Here is a 19,988-nt window from a genome sequence, read left to right as displayed (position 1 = left end):
CGCTCTTTTTACAACCAATGTGCACATAACGTGTTTTGATTTAGTTCAAGACTTTCGTAAACATTCTCTGAAAGCTTCACTTGAATGCTCTTGGTCCTTTTGAACACCAAACATCAAACATGCCATCCTTCTCAGTAACAAATACCATATGTAAACAATGTGTGAATTGCATAGCTTACAGCCCTTGCCCCAACAGCTGTGGGAGTGGATGAGGGCTTGCATCCCCAGAGGTCTAGTTACAGGACCTTCCAACCGTACTAAACAGAAGGGTCATCTCAAAATTTTGGTTGGATATGTATGAAGATGTTAATAGGCGTGGGAAGGGGCTGGATGTTTTCCAATCACTTTTAACTCTTAAAAAGGGCACAAGAATTTTCAATCTCAGATCGAATCAACTCCTTTCAAAGTCTCTTCGACAACTCCTTCTATAAGAAGTTCCTTGATGAAAAAACACACTGCGCCTACATTGGTCTTTACTTAGGCCAAATTTCGATCCTGTCAAATTTCAGTGGAAGTGAACCTTTGGTTTCAAGTGATTTGAAGTACCTCTTTTTGCTAATTTGATACATCTCACGAAGTACTTAAGATATCTTTTGTTATATCCCCGTTTATACATGAAAAGTGAACTTGAAACACGAAAAAGTGAAAATCGGTTTGATTGCAATAAGAGTATTGATTCACTCACCCAATTTCTGTCTTTTTACAATGCAAAAAGTATTTGTTACTCGACGTTTTCAGCATATCCACAATGTTCTGAACTTGAATTTAAATTCTTGGAATCAGTTTGTATAGTCGATGTCCACCTTCTTATTAAAAAAAAAAAAAAAAAAAAAAAAAAAAAAAAAAAAAAAAACTCCTGTTACTCAGAAACAATTGCGAGGAAGTAATTCAACAATTGTGAAGGAAGCAATTGCGCTGCCTTTGATCATAAAGCTGTAATTTTATCCAGGAAATAAATCAATCAGTAAGCATCCAAAGAACTACTCGGTCTTTCTTTTTATTCTTTCTGGCACATATTTACTGGTCTTACCTCGGCAGTGATCATTTCAGAACTCATAGATTTACGTCAGCTTCCTTGATTGATCGGTCAAATCATCACCTAATCAAATTCCATAATCAAATTTCGCTCACTTCAACAGTAAGGTCAGATTTGCTTTCAGTTACGCGTCATATTAAATGGAAAATCCCTCCTACTTTGGCTCAGAAAATCCATTCGTTTGGTCCCTTCGAAAGATTTTTTTCTTTGAAAGGTTTCCTTATAAATTTATTTAACATTATTACTTTTTCTCTTTCTTTTTATAACTGTTAGGCTGCCAATCGAACCGTTTTAGTTTTTGCAGAGTAATTAGAATAAATTTCTTTTGCTCTTTCTTGTTCTCTGACTCTGTTCCTCTCTCTCTCTCTCTCTCTCTCTCTCTATTTTGCTCTCTCTTTCTTTTTGTTTTTATGAAGTAATGTTTAGATAGTGTGTGTATATTACCCTTCTATTACAGGAATTGAACCCTTTGGTGAATTTCATATACATATCTTGTATTTCCTTATTTTTTTTTTATTTGTGAAAACACAAATTACCCTATTTTTGTTTCAATTTATAGGACTACTGGACACAATATTTTATTTATCTTGGCTTAAATCAACAATGTTTACTTCATTCTCTTGTATGAAGGAATATTTCAACCGTAAAAAAGTAAAATTTATATTAGCTAAAAAAAATAATCTGTTCAGCAGCCCCTTGAGTCTTAAGAAGGAGGGTATATACGAGAATTTTATTAGAAGAACTTTTAAAAAGCAGCTTTCCCATGTGCTTGAGCTTGACGCGCATAATACATTTTATTTTTTTTTTTTTTTAGAAGGATTTAGAACTTGAAATTTTGTATTTTGAATATAAATAGATCATGAACTAAAGATCTTTTTTCCTTTTAGTTGGAGTTACTTTTTAATTGTGCTGTAAATTTCCTTTGGATACGCAATTAACATAGACGTAACCGGACCTCCTCAACACTGAAAATAAGGGAAGGGGTTTGTTTATTAAGCTGACTATGCTAAGTCTAAATAAAAAAATCTTAACTTGAAAAAAGATTGAAATTTAAGGGATTGCACGACTATTTTGTGACTTTCTAAAGATTTCTTAAGTTCCCCTACGTAAAACGAGAAAAATAATCGATTAGGAAACTTCAATTAAAAAAGCCAATAACGCTAAGGTTGTCCATAAGACAAGTCGACCGTACCGCAATTTACTGATAAAAACTTGGTAACAATGTTGTGTTTTATTCTTTAAATTCTACCAGCCTAGTTACCGGCTAAGAGATTGACTAGATATTAATATTCCTTCTCAAGGTAATTTGAGAGGTAGGAAAAAGTATATTATAAAGTTTACAGTTTGGGTAAAATAAAAATCTTGTTATGTAAGCTTGCTTTCCATTCTGGTTCTAAACTGATTTTCGTAAAGGAATGTAAACTATCAGAGGGAAACCAGTCTAGCGCAAGTTGGTGCTGATCACATATTAATCTATTTGTCTTATCGGTAACAACCACAGTGAGCTGTTGCTAAACCTAAAATGAGGTCGTTTTCTGACCTTGTTGCACACTTGATTTAGAATCTATTTACACTATAATTTATTCTGATAACAGCATATAAATAGGTTAAAAGCATGATTATTTACACATTTCAAGCTAAAGTTTTAGACAACGTGTTTATTTTTTTTTCTTCTTTTTCTTTATTGACCTTAGAATGTATCCGATTGTCCATTAAGACATTTAGAAAAAAATAACAAAATTATTAATGTAAAAAGGTATTTCTTAGAAGGTTTTCTCTCATAATATATAAATGATTTTTCGAATACGCATCTTGTCCAATTCATGAAGTAATGGAAATTCTTTCAAGCATAAATTTATTCACAAATCTTATTAAAACTCAATATTTCGCCATAAGTCCATATAAAATAAATGCATCTAAGATGTATAGTGCCCTGTAACGACTTCTATTCAAACCATTAATATAGTTTTTTTTTTAATCTTATTACTAATTTAAGTTCGAAGTCTGCATGTACAAAATATTAACTCTGTACGTCTAAGAAGACGACGTTCCTTTCAACACTATAGGATCTCAGACAGGTTTTCAGACTCCAGAAGAAGTGGGGAATGAAAATTAATTTCTAAGTTTTGACTTTTTAGAATCTAGAAAGAATTTAATTTTATGGAAGCGGAAGCATCCTACATTATTTAAACTAGGAATTTTACTATAAGAGGCAATTGTATCTCAATCAAACTTGATGAAGGCGTCGTTTGGGATTTGGATCGGTATTCACTAAAATGGATCGGTGGTTAAATGTGGATTTTTGGTCATAGTATTTATACTGCTTCACAGAGCCGTGTATTCACAGATCTATTTCTAGCTATGTTATAGGCAACTTTAATTAGCAGTACCGCTTAACTTTTTGCCAAAATTAACTTTTACTCGATCAATATTTTTTTTTTGTTTCCTTCTAGGCAATAGACGTATTTATGTCTTCATGTACAGTCTTCGTATTTTTGTCCCTTATGGAGTATGCTCTTGTGAACATCATCATTGGAGATTTGACTGATCTTCCAACTCAAGAATCTTTTTTGATTCGAAGTATTCGTTCACTTACAAGCAAGCTCAACGGCTCAAAGCGCAAAGAGAGGAAAGACCATGGGCAGATATTCGAGAACCATGAACAAGTAAGTTCACTGAGACTCGACCAGGATTACCACGGGCGTAGGCTGAAAACTTTTTTTTAAGATCAACTTACCAGTCCTCTGAACTGTATTGTCAAGAAATAAAAAAAAGAGGGGAAAATTTTAATCGTATTTTATATTTGAATTAAATAAAAAAAACAAGTTTTTTTAACTGAAAGTAAGGAGCGACAATAGAACTTAAAGCGAACAGAAATTACTCTGTATATGAAAGGGGCTGTTCCCTCCTCTACGCCCCGCTCTTTACACTAAAGTTTTTTACTGTTTTAAAAAGTATATTTGAGAGTTGACTTTTTAAGACCTAGTTGCCTTTTTAAGTAACCAAATGATTGAAAGGCAACTGGGCTTCCTTCCACACCCCTTTTTTCTCAAAATCGTCTGGTCAAAACTTAGAGAAAGCCATTTAGCCAAAAAAAATATATACAAATTTTGTTTTAAGTATTCATGTGAGGAGAGTCAAAATTAAAAGATTCATTAATTCAAAAACGTTCAGAAATTAAATAAAAAAAAATAAGTTTTTTTAACTGAAGGTAAGGAGCGACAATAAAACTTAAAACGAACAAATATTACTCCGTATATGAAAGGGGCTTTCCCTCAATACCCCGCTCTTTACGATAAAGTTTTTACTGTTCTAAAAAGTAGATTTGAGAGAAAGAGTCAACTGGTTGGTATTACCCTCGTTTTTCTTGGATATTTATTTTTATTTTCATTTATTTTTCTTTGTCATACGTCATGTATAGCCAGTCTGGTCTTAGAATGTATTAAATAAAAAAACAAGTTTTTTTTAACTGAAAGGAAGGAGAGACATTAAAACTTAAACCGAACATAAATTACTCCGTGTATGAAAGGGGCTATTCCCTCCTCAACGCCCCGCTCTTTACAGTAAAGTTTTTTTACTCTTTTATAAAGTAGAGTTGAGAGAAAGAGTCAAACTTTACCGTAAGGAGCGGGGTGTTGAGGAAGGAACAGCCCCTTACATACACGGAGTGATTTCTGTTCGTTTTAAGTTTTAATGTCGCTCCTTACTTTCGGTTAAAAAAAACCTGTTTTGTTTATTTAATTTCTGAACGTTTTGAATTAATGCATGTTCGATTTTAGCTCTCCGTAAATGAATAATAAAAACGAAATTCGTGTATTAATTTTTTTTGCTAAATGACTTTCTCTTAGTTTTGATCGGAAGATTTTGAGATAAAGGGTGGGGGAGGAGGCCTAGTTGCCCTCAAATTTTTTGGCAACTAGTATTTTTGATTTTCAACGAACGTTTTTTTAGTAAAAAATATACGTAACTTACAAAATAACTTACGTAACGAGCTTCTATATTTCTATATTATTATTATGTACTAGCTGCTGGTGTGGCGCTTTGCGCCACACAAACACCCAGTTGGTGAGGGCGCTTCGCACCCCCCAAGCCCCCCCGCGCGCGTAAATAGTTACGCGCCATATCAGTTACGTGCCATTGTAGTCGTGTCCCTGTGTCCCACCTGTGAATATAGATATATATATATATATATATATATATATATATATATATATATATATATATATATATATATATATATATATATATATATATATATATATATATATATATATATATATATATATATGTTTTTAACTACGTAAAACTTGCGAATATACAACATTCTTTGCTGTCCCATTGTCTGTGCATATAAATAGATTGTCAGGTTTACCGACTCTTGAACATGCAACATATAATGGTCCATGGGAAAACAATCCGTATTCAGATCTATACCTCATGATTCTATTGATTGCCCTTGAGCTTTGTTGATGGTGATTGCTAATCGACGATTCCCTGTGTCGCCGTCGTCATTTATATATCCCCGTGTGCACCCCGGTGCCCCGCTCGTCATTTATATTCCATGTGTTCCGGTCGTCAGTTATGTCCCGGTGTCCCAGTCTGTGAATTCTCTTTGAGGGTCCCGGGCGTCATTGATATTCCTTGTGTCCCGGTGTCCCGGTCGTCATTCGTGTCCCGGTGTCCCAGTCTGTATATACATTCGTTTTTGAATTGGTCTTTTTTTTAGGTTTTAGTTTTCTGCCTTTTTTTTGTTTTTTTTTAGTTATACCTCATGATTCTAATGATTGCCCTTGAGCTTTGTTGATGGTGATTGCTAATCGAACATTCTCTGTGTCCCCATCGTCATTTATATATCCCCCTGTGCCCCCCGGCGTCCCCGTTGTAGTTGTGTCCCTGTGTCCCGGTCGTCATATATATTCCCTGTGTCCCGGTCGTCATTTGTATTCCGGTGTCCCAGTCTGTATATACATTCGTTTTTGAAATGGTAAATGATGAAATAAATTTTTGTATTTTTCCCCTTTTTTTCTTTTTATGTTTTTTTTTGGTTTTTACATTTTTTTAGTTTTTTTCTTTTTCTTTTTAGTTTTTTTTTATTTTTATTTTTTTAGTTTTGTTTTTCTCCTTTATTTTTCTTTTTGTTTCCTTTTTTTAGTTTTTTAACATGACGTCAGCCGACACAGAAACATGACGTCACCTGATCCACAGATCCACAGACAGACAACTTATTTATATATATATAGATATATATATATATATATGTGTGTGTGTTTTTAACTACGTAAAACTTGCGAATATACAATATTCTTCGCTGTCCCATTGTCTGTGCATATAAATAGATTGTCACGTTTACCGACTCTTGAACATGCAACATATAATTGTTCATGGGAAAACAATCCGTATTCAGAATTATACCGCATTTTTCTAATGATTGCCCTTGGGCTTTGTTGATGATAATTGCTAATCGAATATTCCCTGTGTCCCTGTCGTCATTTATATATCCCCCATGTGCCCTTCCGGCGTCCCGTTGTAGTTGTGTCCCTGTGTCGCGGTCGTCATTTATATTCCTTGTGTCCCGGTCGTCATTTGTGTCCCGGCGTCTCGGTCTGTAATTTTTCTTTGAGTGTCCCGGTCGTCATTTATATTCCCTGTGTCCCGCTTGTCATTTGTGTCCCGGTGTCCCGGTCTGTAATTTCTCTTTGAGTGTCCCGGTCGTCATTTATGTTCCTTGTGTCCCGGTCTGTAACATACGACAGTAGATCAATTGTGTTGTAACTTTGTTCACGATCCCATTCTACACATGTAGAAATAGAAGCAGTACGATTAGGTGAAGGCATTCCCAAATGCTTGAGAAGTTTGTTTGCAATAGATAAGCACAAATCTTCAATCATAACTAAAGTGCAGTTATAAATTTCTGTTGTAAAGTCCAAGGTCATATCTGACCTTTCTAGCCGTATTCGGTGGAGTATATTCTCGGCCACTTGAATTTCTCCCATAACTCTGTAGGAGAGGAAGGAGAGCAACTTTTGCCGGAAGACACGGGCCGTAATGTCATGTCTATGAACCGGCGATTGTCCAGGATGTAAAAGCTGTTGTGTCTAATCCCAAGATGGATTATATGTAAATGTAATAAATGACGAATCATTAATCTATAGGCATAATATTTCATTGCGCGGCATTTCTTATCCATTTCTTTGTTAGTGGCTGGATCTATCAATTTAATATTAAAGTGATAGCCGTCGGCTCCATCCCAAAAAATGATAGGATATTTTAGGGCATCGTAGCATCGATGAGTTTAAGCAATTCTTGTCAACTGATTGTTTCACCTACACTCATCATCGCTATCATTTTCAGTTTTGATACGTTTTGACTCCCGCTGACCAGGTTGATTTTCATCTAACTGCGCGGTTTTGCGTTCTTTAGCCGCAAGCCTTTTGGCATTAATTCTTTGAGCAGCTTCCTCGGCTGTTTCTTCTGCCATTGTAGGATTTTTACTAAAATTTCTCTTTGAATTAACTATTTGATCAGCTTCCTCAACTGTTTCTTCTGTCATTTTAAGACATATACTAAAAATTTCTCTTTGAAACGCCTTCTTATATACTTATAATGACGTCATATACAAAGCCTTTGACGTCATATACAAACATACAAAATACATACATGACGTCATAATGTTCAATCCTTATAATGACGTCAGTGGACAAACATAACGTCAGTTGACAAACAACTTATTTTTATATATATGAATATGAGGGAGTTTACCCCTATTTTCAAAACAAGGCAAATTATCTCAGGCTCTTAACTTTTGATCAGTATGAGTAAATTGATGGAAATTATATATTACAATCAGCATAAAAATCCGATTCTTTTGATGTATTTATTAGTATCAAAATTCTGTTTTATAGAGTTGCGTTTACTACTGGGTCGCTCCGCATTAAAGTTCGTTACCACGAACTGTTTGATTAAATAAAAAAAAAAAGTTTTTTTTCAAATGAAAGTAAGGAGCAACATTAAAACTTAAAACGAACAGAAATTATCAAGTATATGAGGGGTTCGCACTCTATGCTATAGTTTGAATTTTGTTACAATTCTTTGAGAATGACCCCTGAATCACAAAGGCCGTTCCATTAGAATAAATAGCTCTTTTGAAAGTACTATAGGAAACTTTAGCGTAAAGAGCAAAGTAATGACGAGAGGTTAACCCCCTCGTATAAGTAATAATTTCCGTTCGTTTTAAGTTTTAATGTTGCTCCTTACTTTCAGTTGAAAAACTTATCTTTTTATCTAATTTCTGATCATTTTTTAAATAGTGCTGGGAGATCTGACCTCCCTTCATGGAAAATTCTCTTCCCCTATGAAAATTTTCTCCATTGAATGTTCCTTCCAAGTAACACTCTCCCACTGACTCCCCCACTAGAAAAATCCCCCCTGAAACGTCTGCATACTTCCCAATAACCAATATTATATGTAAACAATGGACTAAATTCATAACTTACAGTCCTTCCCACGGTGACTGTGGGGGATTAAGTCGTACTCAAGGACATAGCTATTAGATTTTTCAACTATGCTGAACAAAGCAACTATCTCAAAACTTTGATCAGGTGACTTCGTGGAAAAAATTGAGCGTTAGAGGGAGCCTGGTTGCCCTCCAGTTTTTGACACTTAAAAAAGGCACTAGAAGTTTTTATTTCCTTTTGAATGACCCCTCTCGCAAAATTTTACAACCACTGGGGAAAAAATTAACCCTGAAAAAAAAATAAACAAACACGTATCCGTGATCTTTCTTTTGGAAAAAAAATACAAAATTCCACATTTTTGAAGATAGAAGCTTGAAACATCTACACTAGGGTTTGCTGATACGATAAGTCTGATGGAATGATTTTCATAAGATTCTATGATTTTGGGGGGATTTTTTCTCTCCATTTTTCGAAAATAAGGCAAATTTTCTCAGGCTCGTAACTTTTTATGAGTAGGCCTAAAATTGATAAAATTTATATAATTAAAATTAGCTGATTCTGTTGATGTATTCTGATCTAGAGATGTGATTCTGTTGATGTATCTATTGGTATCAAACTTCTGTTTTTTTTAGTTTCGGTTACTATTTAGCTGGGTCGCTCCTTAATTGCAGTTCGTTACCACGAACTGTTTGATTTATATTTGAATATCTTGTCTATAAAGTTCCTGTACAATTAATAAAGATCCCATACTGTGAATTTGAAACAACAATCCATCACAGTTAACAATTCTGTTTCTGCAAGGTAGCAACCATTTCATTTTTGTTACAATCACTATCAACAATTATAAGGACAGATAGATCTCGTATTTGGCTACATGATTGTGGCATCTTTTATTGGTAACTTTCAAACATTAGCCGAAGTACAAACTCTGTGTGTAATTTATCAATACTGTAGGTATCTAACGTTATTGTACACTAAAAACGTGACCAATTACAGTCCCTGTAATTCCATATTTTAATACCGATTAAAATCATTCAACCATCCACAATTAGTTGCGGCAAAATTATTGAAATTTTGCCCCAGAATAAGTAGAGCTTACATACCTTCATCCCCCATAAAAAATAAAACTTACATACCATGTAAGTTTTACTTTTTATATAAGAAATTAATAAAGTAAGACACATAAAAAAAGGTATAAAAGGAAATTTACTTTTATATTTACTTATAAAAGTAAACAAACAAAAAAATCTTCCATAGCTGAATCATCGCCCCAATAAATTAACCATCCTCTCCCTACATTTGAGCTTTAGGGACGTTCCAGATGACAGACGAATTGAAACCTAACTTAGACGTTTGAATTAAGCTTTGAATGAGTTTATAAATAAATGTAAAGAATATTTTCCAGGTGTTTGGTCTTTACCTCTGCCATATTGATTTCAATTTGTTTTTCTCTCCTGCTTTTAGCCATGATTTCTACCAGTAAAATTAGTTTTACCAATGCTTGTTACTTACCAAGGATACAGCTATGTCGTTTGGGAGATGGCAGTTGCCCCCCCCCCCAGTAATTTGGAGAAAAACATTTGGACGACACCCTTTTTTGTTATTTTTTTTTTTTTTTAAATGAAAAAACAACCCAAAGTGCACAACGAGGCTTTATAATTGCCTTCTTAAGTCAAATTTGTAAAGAATAATTAAATTTAAGAATTAATTTACAATTTTCGCTCTCTATGATGTCTGTGTGTCCGGTCCAGCCTTTCCCTTCCAAATATGTCAGCCAAATTGCGCTTTTAGTGTACCATTTGACACTTTATGACAGCCTTGTCGAGTCTAATAATTTGAAATTTCATATGCTTTGATTCTTTATAGTTATAGGATTTCATTTAACTAGTATAAAACGTTTTACAAGAACTGCGGTGACAACCGACATCTCAAACTAACGGAAAATGAAAATAATTTGCATCAAGAATTTCCAAATTAGATCTGAAAGGGATGAAGCCCATTATAATCTGGAAATAAGATCCAGAGTCATGTAATTATTTTTGCTACATGATGATCTTTGATAAAACTGATGAACTAAAAAAATATTTTAGTGATTTTTAGAACCCATACAGACATCTGACAAGTTGACAGTATGTCAATCTTTGTTAACGGTGTCGAAAATTTATTTTGGTTTGGCAGGGGCAAGTCTATTTTGAGCGCCCTGAGGATAAATTTCTATTGGAGATGATAATCATCCCAGGTACCGGGTGGAACGTAAGATACATAGCTTAGATTCAGTGGCAGTTCTGGCCACTCTTGCCCTCAAGGCAAAATCTTGATTAGAACTCCCCCATGTGTCTCCAAAAATTTTCAGGTCAAATTTTAATAGAATTTTTATTTATTAACCGAATTTTCTAAACATTAAAATCTGGCTTTTCTTACTTTAACCTCAGTAAAACAATCAATTGTCTCGTCCCAATTGACTGCTTCTAATTCTTTGCGTTCTTTGTTCATTAACGCTAAATCATTTAGTTGATCCTGACCCATGGTTTATCTGACTATGGTCCATAGTCAATCTGACCTTTCTTACTAATTGACGTAAGCTCTAGCCCCCCCAGTACCGAAGAAGTGACGACAGCTGTGAGTGCTTCGGGATACTGAAGACACTCCCTTCAAGCCTATATAACTGTTCTGACTGCTCTCCTAGTGGTCATCTGGAATAACGAAAAAATCCCCAAAAAATAGATAAGGGCCATACTGATCAAACTCTTCGAGAAGGGCGATATACGAAATCTGTTAAAACTGGAAGGGCATAAACCTAATATCTGTGTCAAGTAAAATACTAGCCACAATCATATTACAACGCCTATGAACGCCCCTAGAATCACACATCAGGGAAGAGCATCACGACTTTTAACCCATTAGGTCTTACTCTGATATTATTTTCATCCTTAAACAAATGTTTGAACTGTCTAGGGATGGGACAAAAATGTATTCTCTTCATTGATTGTGAAAAGGCATTTGATTCAACTGTTCAAAAGATCTTATGGAAGATTTTGAATTATTACGCAGTACCAGATAAACTAGTCAAAATGATTACGGCACTTTATGAAGATAGTAAATTTTGTGTGCTCACAGAAAATGGGGATACATGTTTCTTCTAATAGCTGGTGTCAAACAGGGAAGTGTTCTATCTCTATTCATGTTTTTTATTATTATGGAATACATTTTAGGACAGTCTTCAGGCTCTGGAGCGAAGATCTGCAGCCGGCAGGTCTCTGACTAGGACTTTGCAAACGAAGTTGTTCTTCTCGGAGAAGCAAAAGAGCGATTGAAATTGCTGCTGAACGCCATAGATGAAAAGGCCGAAAAAAAAGCCCTCACTCAAATGTCAGTAAGACAAACAGTATGGCTACATCTGACTTTCGGCTGACATTGAAAAGCAAAAAGAAGCAATTGAACAGGACCGAGAATTTAAGTACCTTAGGAGTTGGATTTAATGCAATGGTGAAATAGCCAATGAAATCAAGATTAGGATTGGACAAAGCTACGTTAGTTTTGAATATATTGAAACCAATTTGTCGCAGTAGAACACACTCTATGCGTTTAAAGCTCTGGCTAATAAATGGCAATGTGATGTACATTCTCCTCTATGCAAGTGAATGCTGGAAATTAAGTGTCTAACTGGAGAAACGCGTCCTAGCCTTTGAAAGCATGTGCCTTAGAAGAATAATGAACATATCATGACAGGTAAAGGTCACGAACATAGAAGTTCGCTGGGAAACTCCCATGGACATTATATAAGTGTTGCCATGAAAGGAGGTACAAAAAAGGTGGACCGACACACACCCTGCGGTGGCGGTATCAACAGGATTTGAGTCGAACATTTCTCCAAACTCAGGGGGTGGACACCAAGGCTGCATCTCCCTTCATTTCAATGTTTAAAATTAATTCTAACACATCGATAGGTTTCATTAAGGAAATGTGTCGCCATTGAACTGTTTTATATCTATATATATAAAAATAAGTTGTCTGTGTGTGTGTGTGTGTCGAGTGACGTCTTGTTTGTGTGTCGACTGACGTCATGTTTGTCGACTGACGTCATTATAAGGATTGAGCTGTATGCGTCATGAAGTTGTTTGTTGACTGACGGCATGTTTGTCAACTGATGAAATTACATACCGGGACATCGGGACACAAATGACAACCGGGTCACAGGGAATATAAATGACGACTGGGAACCTCAAAGAGAAATTACAGACTGGGACACCCAGACACAAATCACGACCGGGACACAGAGAATATAAATGACGACCGGGACACAGGGACACAACTACAACGGGGACGCCGGGGGCACAGGCGGGATATATAAATGACGACCGGGACACAGGGATTGTTTGAATAGAAATTACAGACCGGGACACCGGGACACAAATGACGACCGGGACACCGAGACACAGGGAATATAAATGACGAACGGGACACTCAAAGAGAAATTACAAACTGGGACACCGGGACACAAATGTTGCATGTTCAAGAGTCAGTAAACCTGACAATCTATTTATATCCACAGAAAATGGGACAGCGAAGAATGTTGTATATTCGCATGTTTTACGTAGTTAAAAACATATATATATATATATATATATATATATATATATATATATATATATCTTCGAGTTCGTGAGACAAATTAATGGGATATAAATCATCGCAACACTTCACTTTTATTATTACTTACTTTTTTTTAACAAGAAATGGCTCAACTTGCTTTTATTTACCGCCAACTGTGCCCTCTACTTCACTTTAATTGAAAAATGAAAAATTACAAAATAATTTTAACATTTGGATTATTTATTTGAAATTTTCCGCACCAAAAATTTCTGCGACCCGGGGCAAGTGCCTCCTTGGTCCCCCTTAAAACTGCCCCTGGACTTAGATTTTTTACCTCCCCAGAATTTGGACACACTGAAACAAAAGATATACAAGATTAGCGTCCAACATTCTAAATGCCAAATGTACAAAACCTAATAATTAGGGTTTACAAGTGACTAGGACAATGTTTTCATTTCAAATATAATTTCACAGATAATTCAAAACAGTTAATACAAAACTACCAGTAAGTCAGAGCATAAGTCTATTTCTTTGTCTTACAATTTCAGGAAACTCAGTTAAAAGGAAGTGACCCTTCACATTCCAGTACAGCTCAAATCCAAATCACAAAAAGAGGAACCTGTGTTACATCAAGGAGCTCCCAATCAAATTCAGCCATGCAAATAATCGTGTCTCCTGTTCCAGTCTCACAAAGGAAAAAACAAAATGATTTCAACATGAAAAACAAAGCACTACTTATTGATCAGTTCTCTCGGATGTTTTTTCCAGTTTGCTTCTTTTTATTTAATTTGGGTTATTGGACAGTATTTGTTATATGTGCTATTCCAGTGTAATCGATGTATTTCAATTTGCTCTTAATACAACATTGAGCCAAGACTCCACCGTCCCATTGCTGCTAACAATTTAATCCAGTAATTGTTTTAGTGTTTGACTAAAAAACAAAATAGTGATCTAAGGGTGGAAAGCGATCTGAGAAAAAGTGATTTTATGGCAGGGATTTGGCGATTTTTACAAGTCTTATGAATTTTTTAGGGATTTCTATTATTTATTATTTCGAATTTTGAAGATCATTTCATTAGCTGCTACCTTCCCAACTTTTGGAAGCTCTTGTAAATCATGAAGCATGAACAGGACCATATGCGTACTGTTGACACTTAATTAGCCTTTGGACCCCTACCCCTAATAAAAAGCATGCTGATTTTATTCTTAAGATTTTGAGGATTTTGCAAATGTGTGAACCCAGGTTTTCTCACCATTTTCGAAAGCCATTGCCTAGTAGACAATTCCTTTAGTTCGGTATGATGCCAATACTTTTTCGTGGTCAGAGGCTGATGACTTTTGGAAAAGTTTCTTTACTTAAATTATTGGCTGTTTATTTGGAATGAGGATTTCTATACATTTTGAATTATCGTGGATTCGATTTCAAGTTCAACCCCCATAGAAATATGTCCATCAAAGGTACTTCAGGCGAGAAAATCCTCATATATACGCCTATAGGACGTGTTCTCGATCGCAAGGAGGAAACTTGTAATATTTACTATATTATATATCGGTACCAGACCAAGTATACGGAAAGTAATTTCTTGAGCGTCTTAGTGCCAGTCGGTATCTCTGTGCACTTTGTTTAAAATTCGACCCTTCTACTGGCAATAATTTCAAATTTTCGAACTATTTTCGTTAACTTCTATATTATCCTGTTATGACTGCTCCACCCCTAAATCACGAAACAAAGAATTAAAAGTAACTAAAATGTAAAAGTAAAAACTATAGGGTATTTTAAACCCTATATTCTACCTTTAATTGGGAATTTAAGTAGAAAATTCCAAACTGCCATCTTTTCTTCATTGCTTTTTTGTCACACTGTCCCCTTGACTGCTCGATTTTGTATGTGTAGCGAATTTTCTGGGGGATAGTATACCGACACTTAAATATTACATGCTATAGGAGTGTACCATCTTAAAACAAGGTTATAAAAGGGTAGATTCCGAATCAAATCAAAGCTATAAAAATTAACCAATCCTACAACAAAATGCTACAGTTTCTGATTCGTTCCATTACATAGTATAAAAAAGGTAAATTTTTCGGGATGCTGTATATTCTCCACACTTCCTGCGATTTTCCCTGTTTTGTGTTTTATTAAGCCAGCTGGGCTATTAACACGCCTGACACCTGCACTAAAAAAAAACATCTGGTTCCTTCACTTACTTTGACTTAAGTCTCCTGCCGGGCACTGCTCGGCGTAGAGAGTGACGTCTGCCTCCTCCACCCACTTCGGTCCATGGCGAGTATTTGCTCTTCGCCCTGTCTGATGTTTGCCATCGCCAAGAACTCGGACAGGCTGTCGGACCAACGTTTCTTCGGTCGGCCGCGAGGTCGCTTCCAACCAACTTTGATAGGGACGAAGTCATAGATCATCTTTGTGGGTAGATGTGGTGGCATTCGAAGCAGATGCCCGAACCATCGTAAGGTTCGCTGGGCTGCTTGAGTCGAAAACCAAGACTGCATGAGCTTTTCATTGCTGACGAATCGGTAGGCCCTCAATCCTCCTCAGGCTCTTTGCATGAAATACGACTATTTTCATGAGGGTTGCAGCTCATGCTTGCCATGTCTCAGCTCCGTAAAGCGTCACAGAGCCGACTAGAGCGTTGAAGATCCGCAGTTTCGTTGTGCGACTGATATTTGGTTTTCGCCAGAGGTGACGATTCAGTCTACCCATGACAGAAGACGCTTTACATAATCTTGCCTGCAGCTCGGGGAGAAGTGAACCATTTGAAGAAATTACGGAGCCCAGGTAGGTGAAGTCTTTAACAGCCTCGATGATAGTGGTGCTGTCCAGGCTAACTGGAGAGTTAACAGCAGGATAAGACGGGTCTATGGCCATAATTTTAGTTTTGTTCCAGTTTATATGCAGTCCTACTTTGGCAGCCTCTTCTCGCAGAATTCGGAGCGCTGGTTCCCCTTCATACAAAATCGTTTATCATGTTTAGACCTTCTTAGACCTGATTTTCCCAAACCATGGAAGTGCAAAAAATAGAATTGCTTAACGCTATGCAAGGATTTATTTTTTTGGGTGGCTCACACTTGGAAAAAGATGACCTTTCTCAGGATACCTTGCTTCTTCCCCAGCAGTGTGTAAAAACCTACTTTTATTAATATTTCAATTTTCAATTTGAACTCTAAGTAGCTCTATGCGCTGAAGAAAAGCTCAGACAATATGACATGTTGCGGCAAAATTATCATATTTCTTTTTTTCACATGGAATCTTATTCCATCCCTCAAAAGATCCACACATCCCATTTTTCAAGTAATGTGAGATTCTTATTCTTCTTTTATATTTATAAAGTCTTGCAAGTGAATGGGGGGATATTACCAGCTTATATTTATATAATCGTTAAAATTAAGAGTGATAGAAAAATAATATTTCTTGGAATTTTTTTTTTGTGCTTAGCACCTACCTTTTGAATACTAAATTAGAGCAATTTTAGAATACATTATTATTGCTCCAAGATGAAAACTTTAATCATAATTAAACCCACGTGCTGGACAAAAGCTTAAAAATACGCTTCTTTTAGTAAAAACACTCATGTTTTATTATCTTTTGATAATTTTTTCTACTTGAGTCGTACGCTGTATTCCATCTAATGAAAGTATTATCCTCTTTTGTTTATGTAATAAGGAAAATTAAGGATGATAGAAAAATAATTTATTTTTTGGATTTCCATTGCAGGCTTAGTGCCTCCCTAATGAACATTAAATTGTAACCACATTGGATTATTTTGTTATTTATCCATGATGTCAGCATTTAAATGCAACATTTTGCTTAGTAAAGCTGTCTTAAATCATCAAATCTTCAATTTTTCAACAATTTTTGCTTTTTTTAACTTAAGAAATTAAAAATTCAACTTAAGATTGCATAATCCATTTATTTATAAAGAATTCCACTTTTTTGAAAAATTAGGCATTTAACTGTCAGATTTCCTCAAGTAAAACCTCTCTTTTTCATTTGTTTTTCTTCTTAACAATTCTCACTTTTTTTAATTTCAATAGCAAAAATACTTTTTCATGCTGAGAATGCTAGTTTCTTAAAAATTTCAGAATTTAAATATCAGACTTCTTCAAGTAAGGCCTTTCTACTATTTTCTTTTTTTTTAGAAAACTTTCACCGAAAATTTCAATTTTTCCAATTTTTTTTAAAATCTCAATATCAAATCTTTCTTCACATTAAGCATCGAGAGTTCTTAAAAATTTTAGGATTTAAATATCACATTTCTTCATTTTAAATCCCTCCACTTCATGAATATTCTATTCATTGTTCAAGAACTTCCACTTTTTTCAAACAGTTCGTGATAAAGAACTGTAGTAAGGAGCCACCCGGCTCAATAATAAACGAAACTCGAAAAAAAGGAATTTTGATACTAATAGATACATCGAAAGAATCATATTTTTATACTTATTTTAAAAATATAAGTTTCATCAAATTTAATGCTAACTATCAAAACTTACGAGCCTGAGAAGAATTCCCTTATTTTGGAAAATAGAGGGAAACAACCCCCTAAAAGTCATATGATCTTAAAAATAATCACACTATCGCATTCATGAATCAGAGAACTCTACTGTATGAGTTTCAAACTCTTATCTACAAAAATGTGGAATTTCGTAATTGTTGCCAGAATCACGGGTGCGTGTTTATTTGTTGTTGTTGTTTTTTTTTGCCAGGGGTGATCATATCGACCCAGTGGCCCTAGAATGTTGCGATAGGGCTTATTTTAACGATAATTAAAAGTTCTAGTGCCTTTTTAAGTGAAAAAATTTGAGGGCACCTAGGCCCCCTCCCACGCTCATTTTTTCCCAAAGTCAACGAATCAAAATTTTGAGATAGTCATTTTGCTCAACATAGTCAAAAAACCCAATAACTGTGTCTTTGAGGAGAACTTACTCCCTCACAGTCTCAGGGGGAGGGGCTGCAGGTTACAAACTTTGACCAGTGTTTACAAATAGTAATGATTATTTGGAAGTGTACAGACAATTTCAGGCGGCTTTTTTGTTTTCTTGGGTGGAGGGGTTAAGAGGAGAGGGTTACGTTGGAGGATCTTTCCAAGGAGGAATTCGTCATTGGGAAGAGAATTTCCATGAAGGGAGCACAGGATTTTCTAGCAATATTTAAGGGAAAAAATGAAAAAAAATAAGAACAAGTTTTTTCAACTGAAAGTAAAGACCAGCATTAGAACTTAAAACGAACAGAAGTTATTATGCATATGTGGGGTTCATCTCCTCCTAAGAACCTCGCTCTTTACGCTAAGGTATTTTTAGTAATTTCAACTATTTATTTTACTGCCTTTGTGATTCAGAGGTCATTCTTAAAGAATTGGAACAAAATTTAAGCTTTAGTGTAAAGAAAGAAGTATTAACGAGGGGACAAAACCTTTCATATACGTAATAAAAACATACGAATATAGAAGTTCGTTATGTAAGTTAATTCGTAAGTTACGTATACTTTTTACTAATAAAAACGTTCGTAAGAAATTGAAAGTTCTAGTTTCCTTTTAAGTAGCCGAAAGATTGGAGGGCAACTAGACCTCGCCCTCCACCCCTTTTTTCTCAAAATCGTCCGATCAAAACTAAAAGAAAGCCATTGAGCCAAAAAATAATGATGTGCGGAGAGCCAAAATCAAAACATGCGGAGAGGCAAAATCAAAACATGCGGAGAGCCAAAATCAAAACATGCATTAATTCAAAAACATTCAGAAGCTAAATAAAAAATAAGTTTTTCTTTAGCTGAAAGTAAGGCCCGACATTAAAACTTAAAACGAACAGAAATTACTCCGTATATGAAAGGTAGTGTTCCCTCCTCAACGGTCCGCTCTTTACGCTAAAGTTTTTTACTGTTTCAAAAGTAGAGTTGAGAGAAAGAGTGAAACTAGCGTAAGGAGTGGGGCATTGAGGAGGGAAGAGCCCCTTTTATATACGGAGTAATTTCTGCTCATTTTAAATTTTAATGTCGCTCCTTACTTTCAGTTAAAAAACTTCTTTTTTTATTTAAATTTCAGTAGCGACACTCTTTTTAATGTTAACAATTCTAGTTTTTTTCAAAATAACAGCATTTAAGCGTCATATTTTCCTAGTAAAGCCGTCTGCTTCATCAAATTTTTAATTTTCTTGTCGATTTTCACTTCTATTTTATTTTCCGTAGGAAAACCTCTCTTCATGTTAATGATTGAATGTTTTCTGTAAGATTTAAGCGTCTAAATTTTATTTTTCTTTTAGTAAAGCCACCCAACTTTATTAAATTTTTTTAATGATTTACACTTCTTTTGTCAAATTTTACTAGCAAAAATTCGTTCCAGGTCAGTTTATTCCAGTTTACTTAAGACTTTCAGGCTTCAAATATAACATTTTTTCTAGTAAGGTTTTTCCACTTCATCAACGTTTCTTCACTTTTATCACCTTTTACTTGTTTCTATTAATTTTAATAGCAGAATCCTATTACATTTCAATAAATTCATTTTCTTAAGAATTTCCGCATCTAAATATCATGTCTCTTCGAGTAAAGCCTTTCTGCTTTTGAAATTGTTCAATTTTTCATAATTTTTACTTGTTTTTCGAGTTTCCATGGTAAGAAACTATTTTTCATGTCGATAATTCCAATTTCTCAAAACATAATAATTTAAATATCACTCTTGTTCAAGTGAATTGTTATTTTTTTTTTTTTAATTTCAATAGCAACACCCCTTTTCACATTAATAATCCAGTTTTTGTGAAGATTTTAAGATTTATATATCACATTTCTTCAAATCATACCTCTCTACTTCATTATTTTTTTCAATCTTATATAACGAAATACTTTTTTCTTTGAAATTCCATAAAAAAACCCTTTTACATGTCAAGAATTCTATTTATTTATTTTT

At 34.8% G+C, this 19,988-nt stretch overlaps 1 protein-coding gene across 3 annotated transcripts in view; it reads left to right on the top strand.

The window, feature by feature from the left end:
• Nucleotides 1–13,959, top strand: part of LOC136028307 (glycine receptor subunit alpha-2-like) — a 131,784-nt gene extending 117,825 nt beyond the window's left edge. For all 3 annotated transcript variants that reach the window (XM_065706071.1, XM_065706087.1, XM_065706078.1), the window contains 2 exons: nt 3,490–3,702; nt 13,632–13,959. In XM_065706071.1, the coding sequence (XP_065562143.1) occupies nt 3,490–3,702; nt 13,632–13,916 (498 nt within the window). In that variant the 3' untranslated portion in view covers nt 13,917–13,959. The remainder of the gene's footprint in view (nt 1–3,489; nt 3,703–13,631) is intronic.
• The last annotated feature ends 6,029 nt before the right edge of the window (nt 13,960–19,988 follow it).

The sequence above is a fragment of the Artemia franciscana genome, chromosome 1, assembly GCF_032884065.1.
Source record: "Artemia franciscana chromosome 1, ASM3288406v1, whole genome shotgun sequence".
Taxonomy (NCBI): domain Eukaryota; kingdom Metazoa; phylum Arthropoda; class Branchiopoda; order Anostraca; family Artemiidae; genus Artemia; species Artemia franciscana.
Note: the sequence above shows the minus strand (reverse complement) of the source record. Positions and strands in the feature narration are given on the sequence as shown.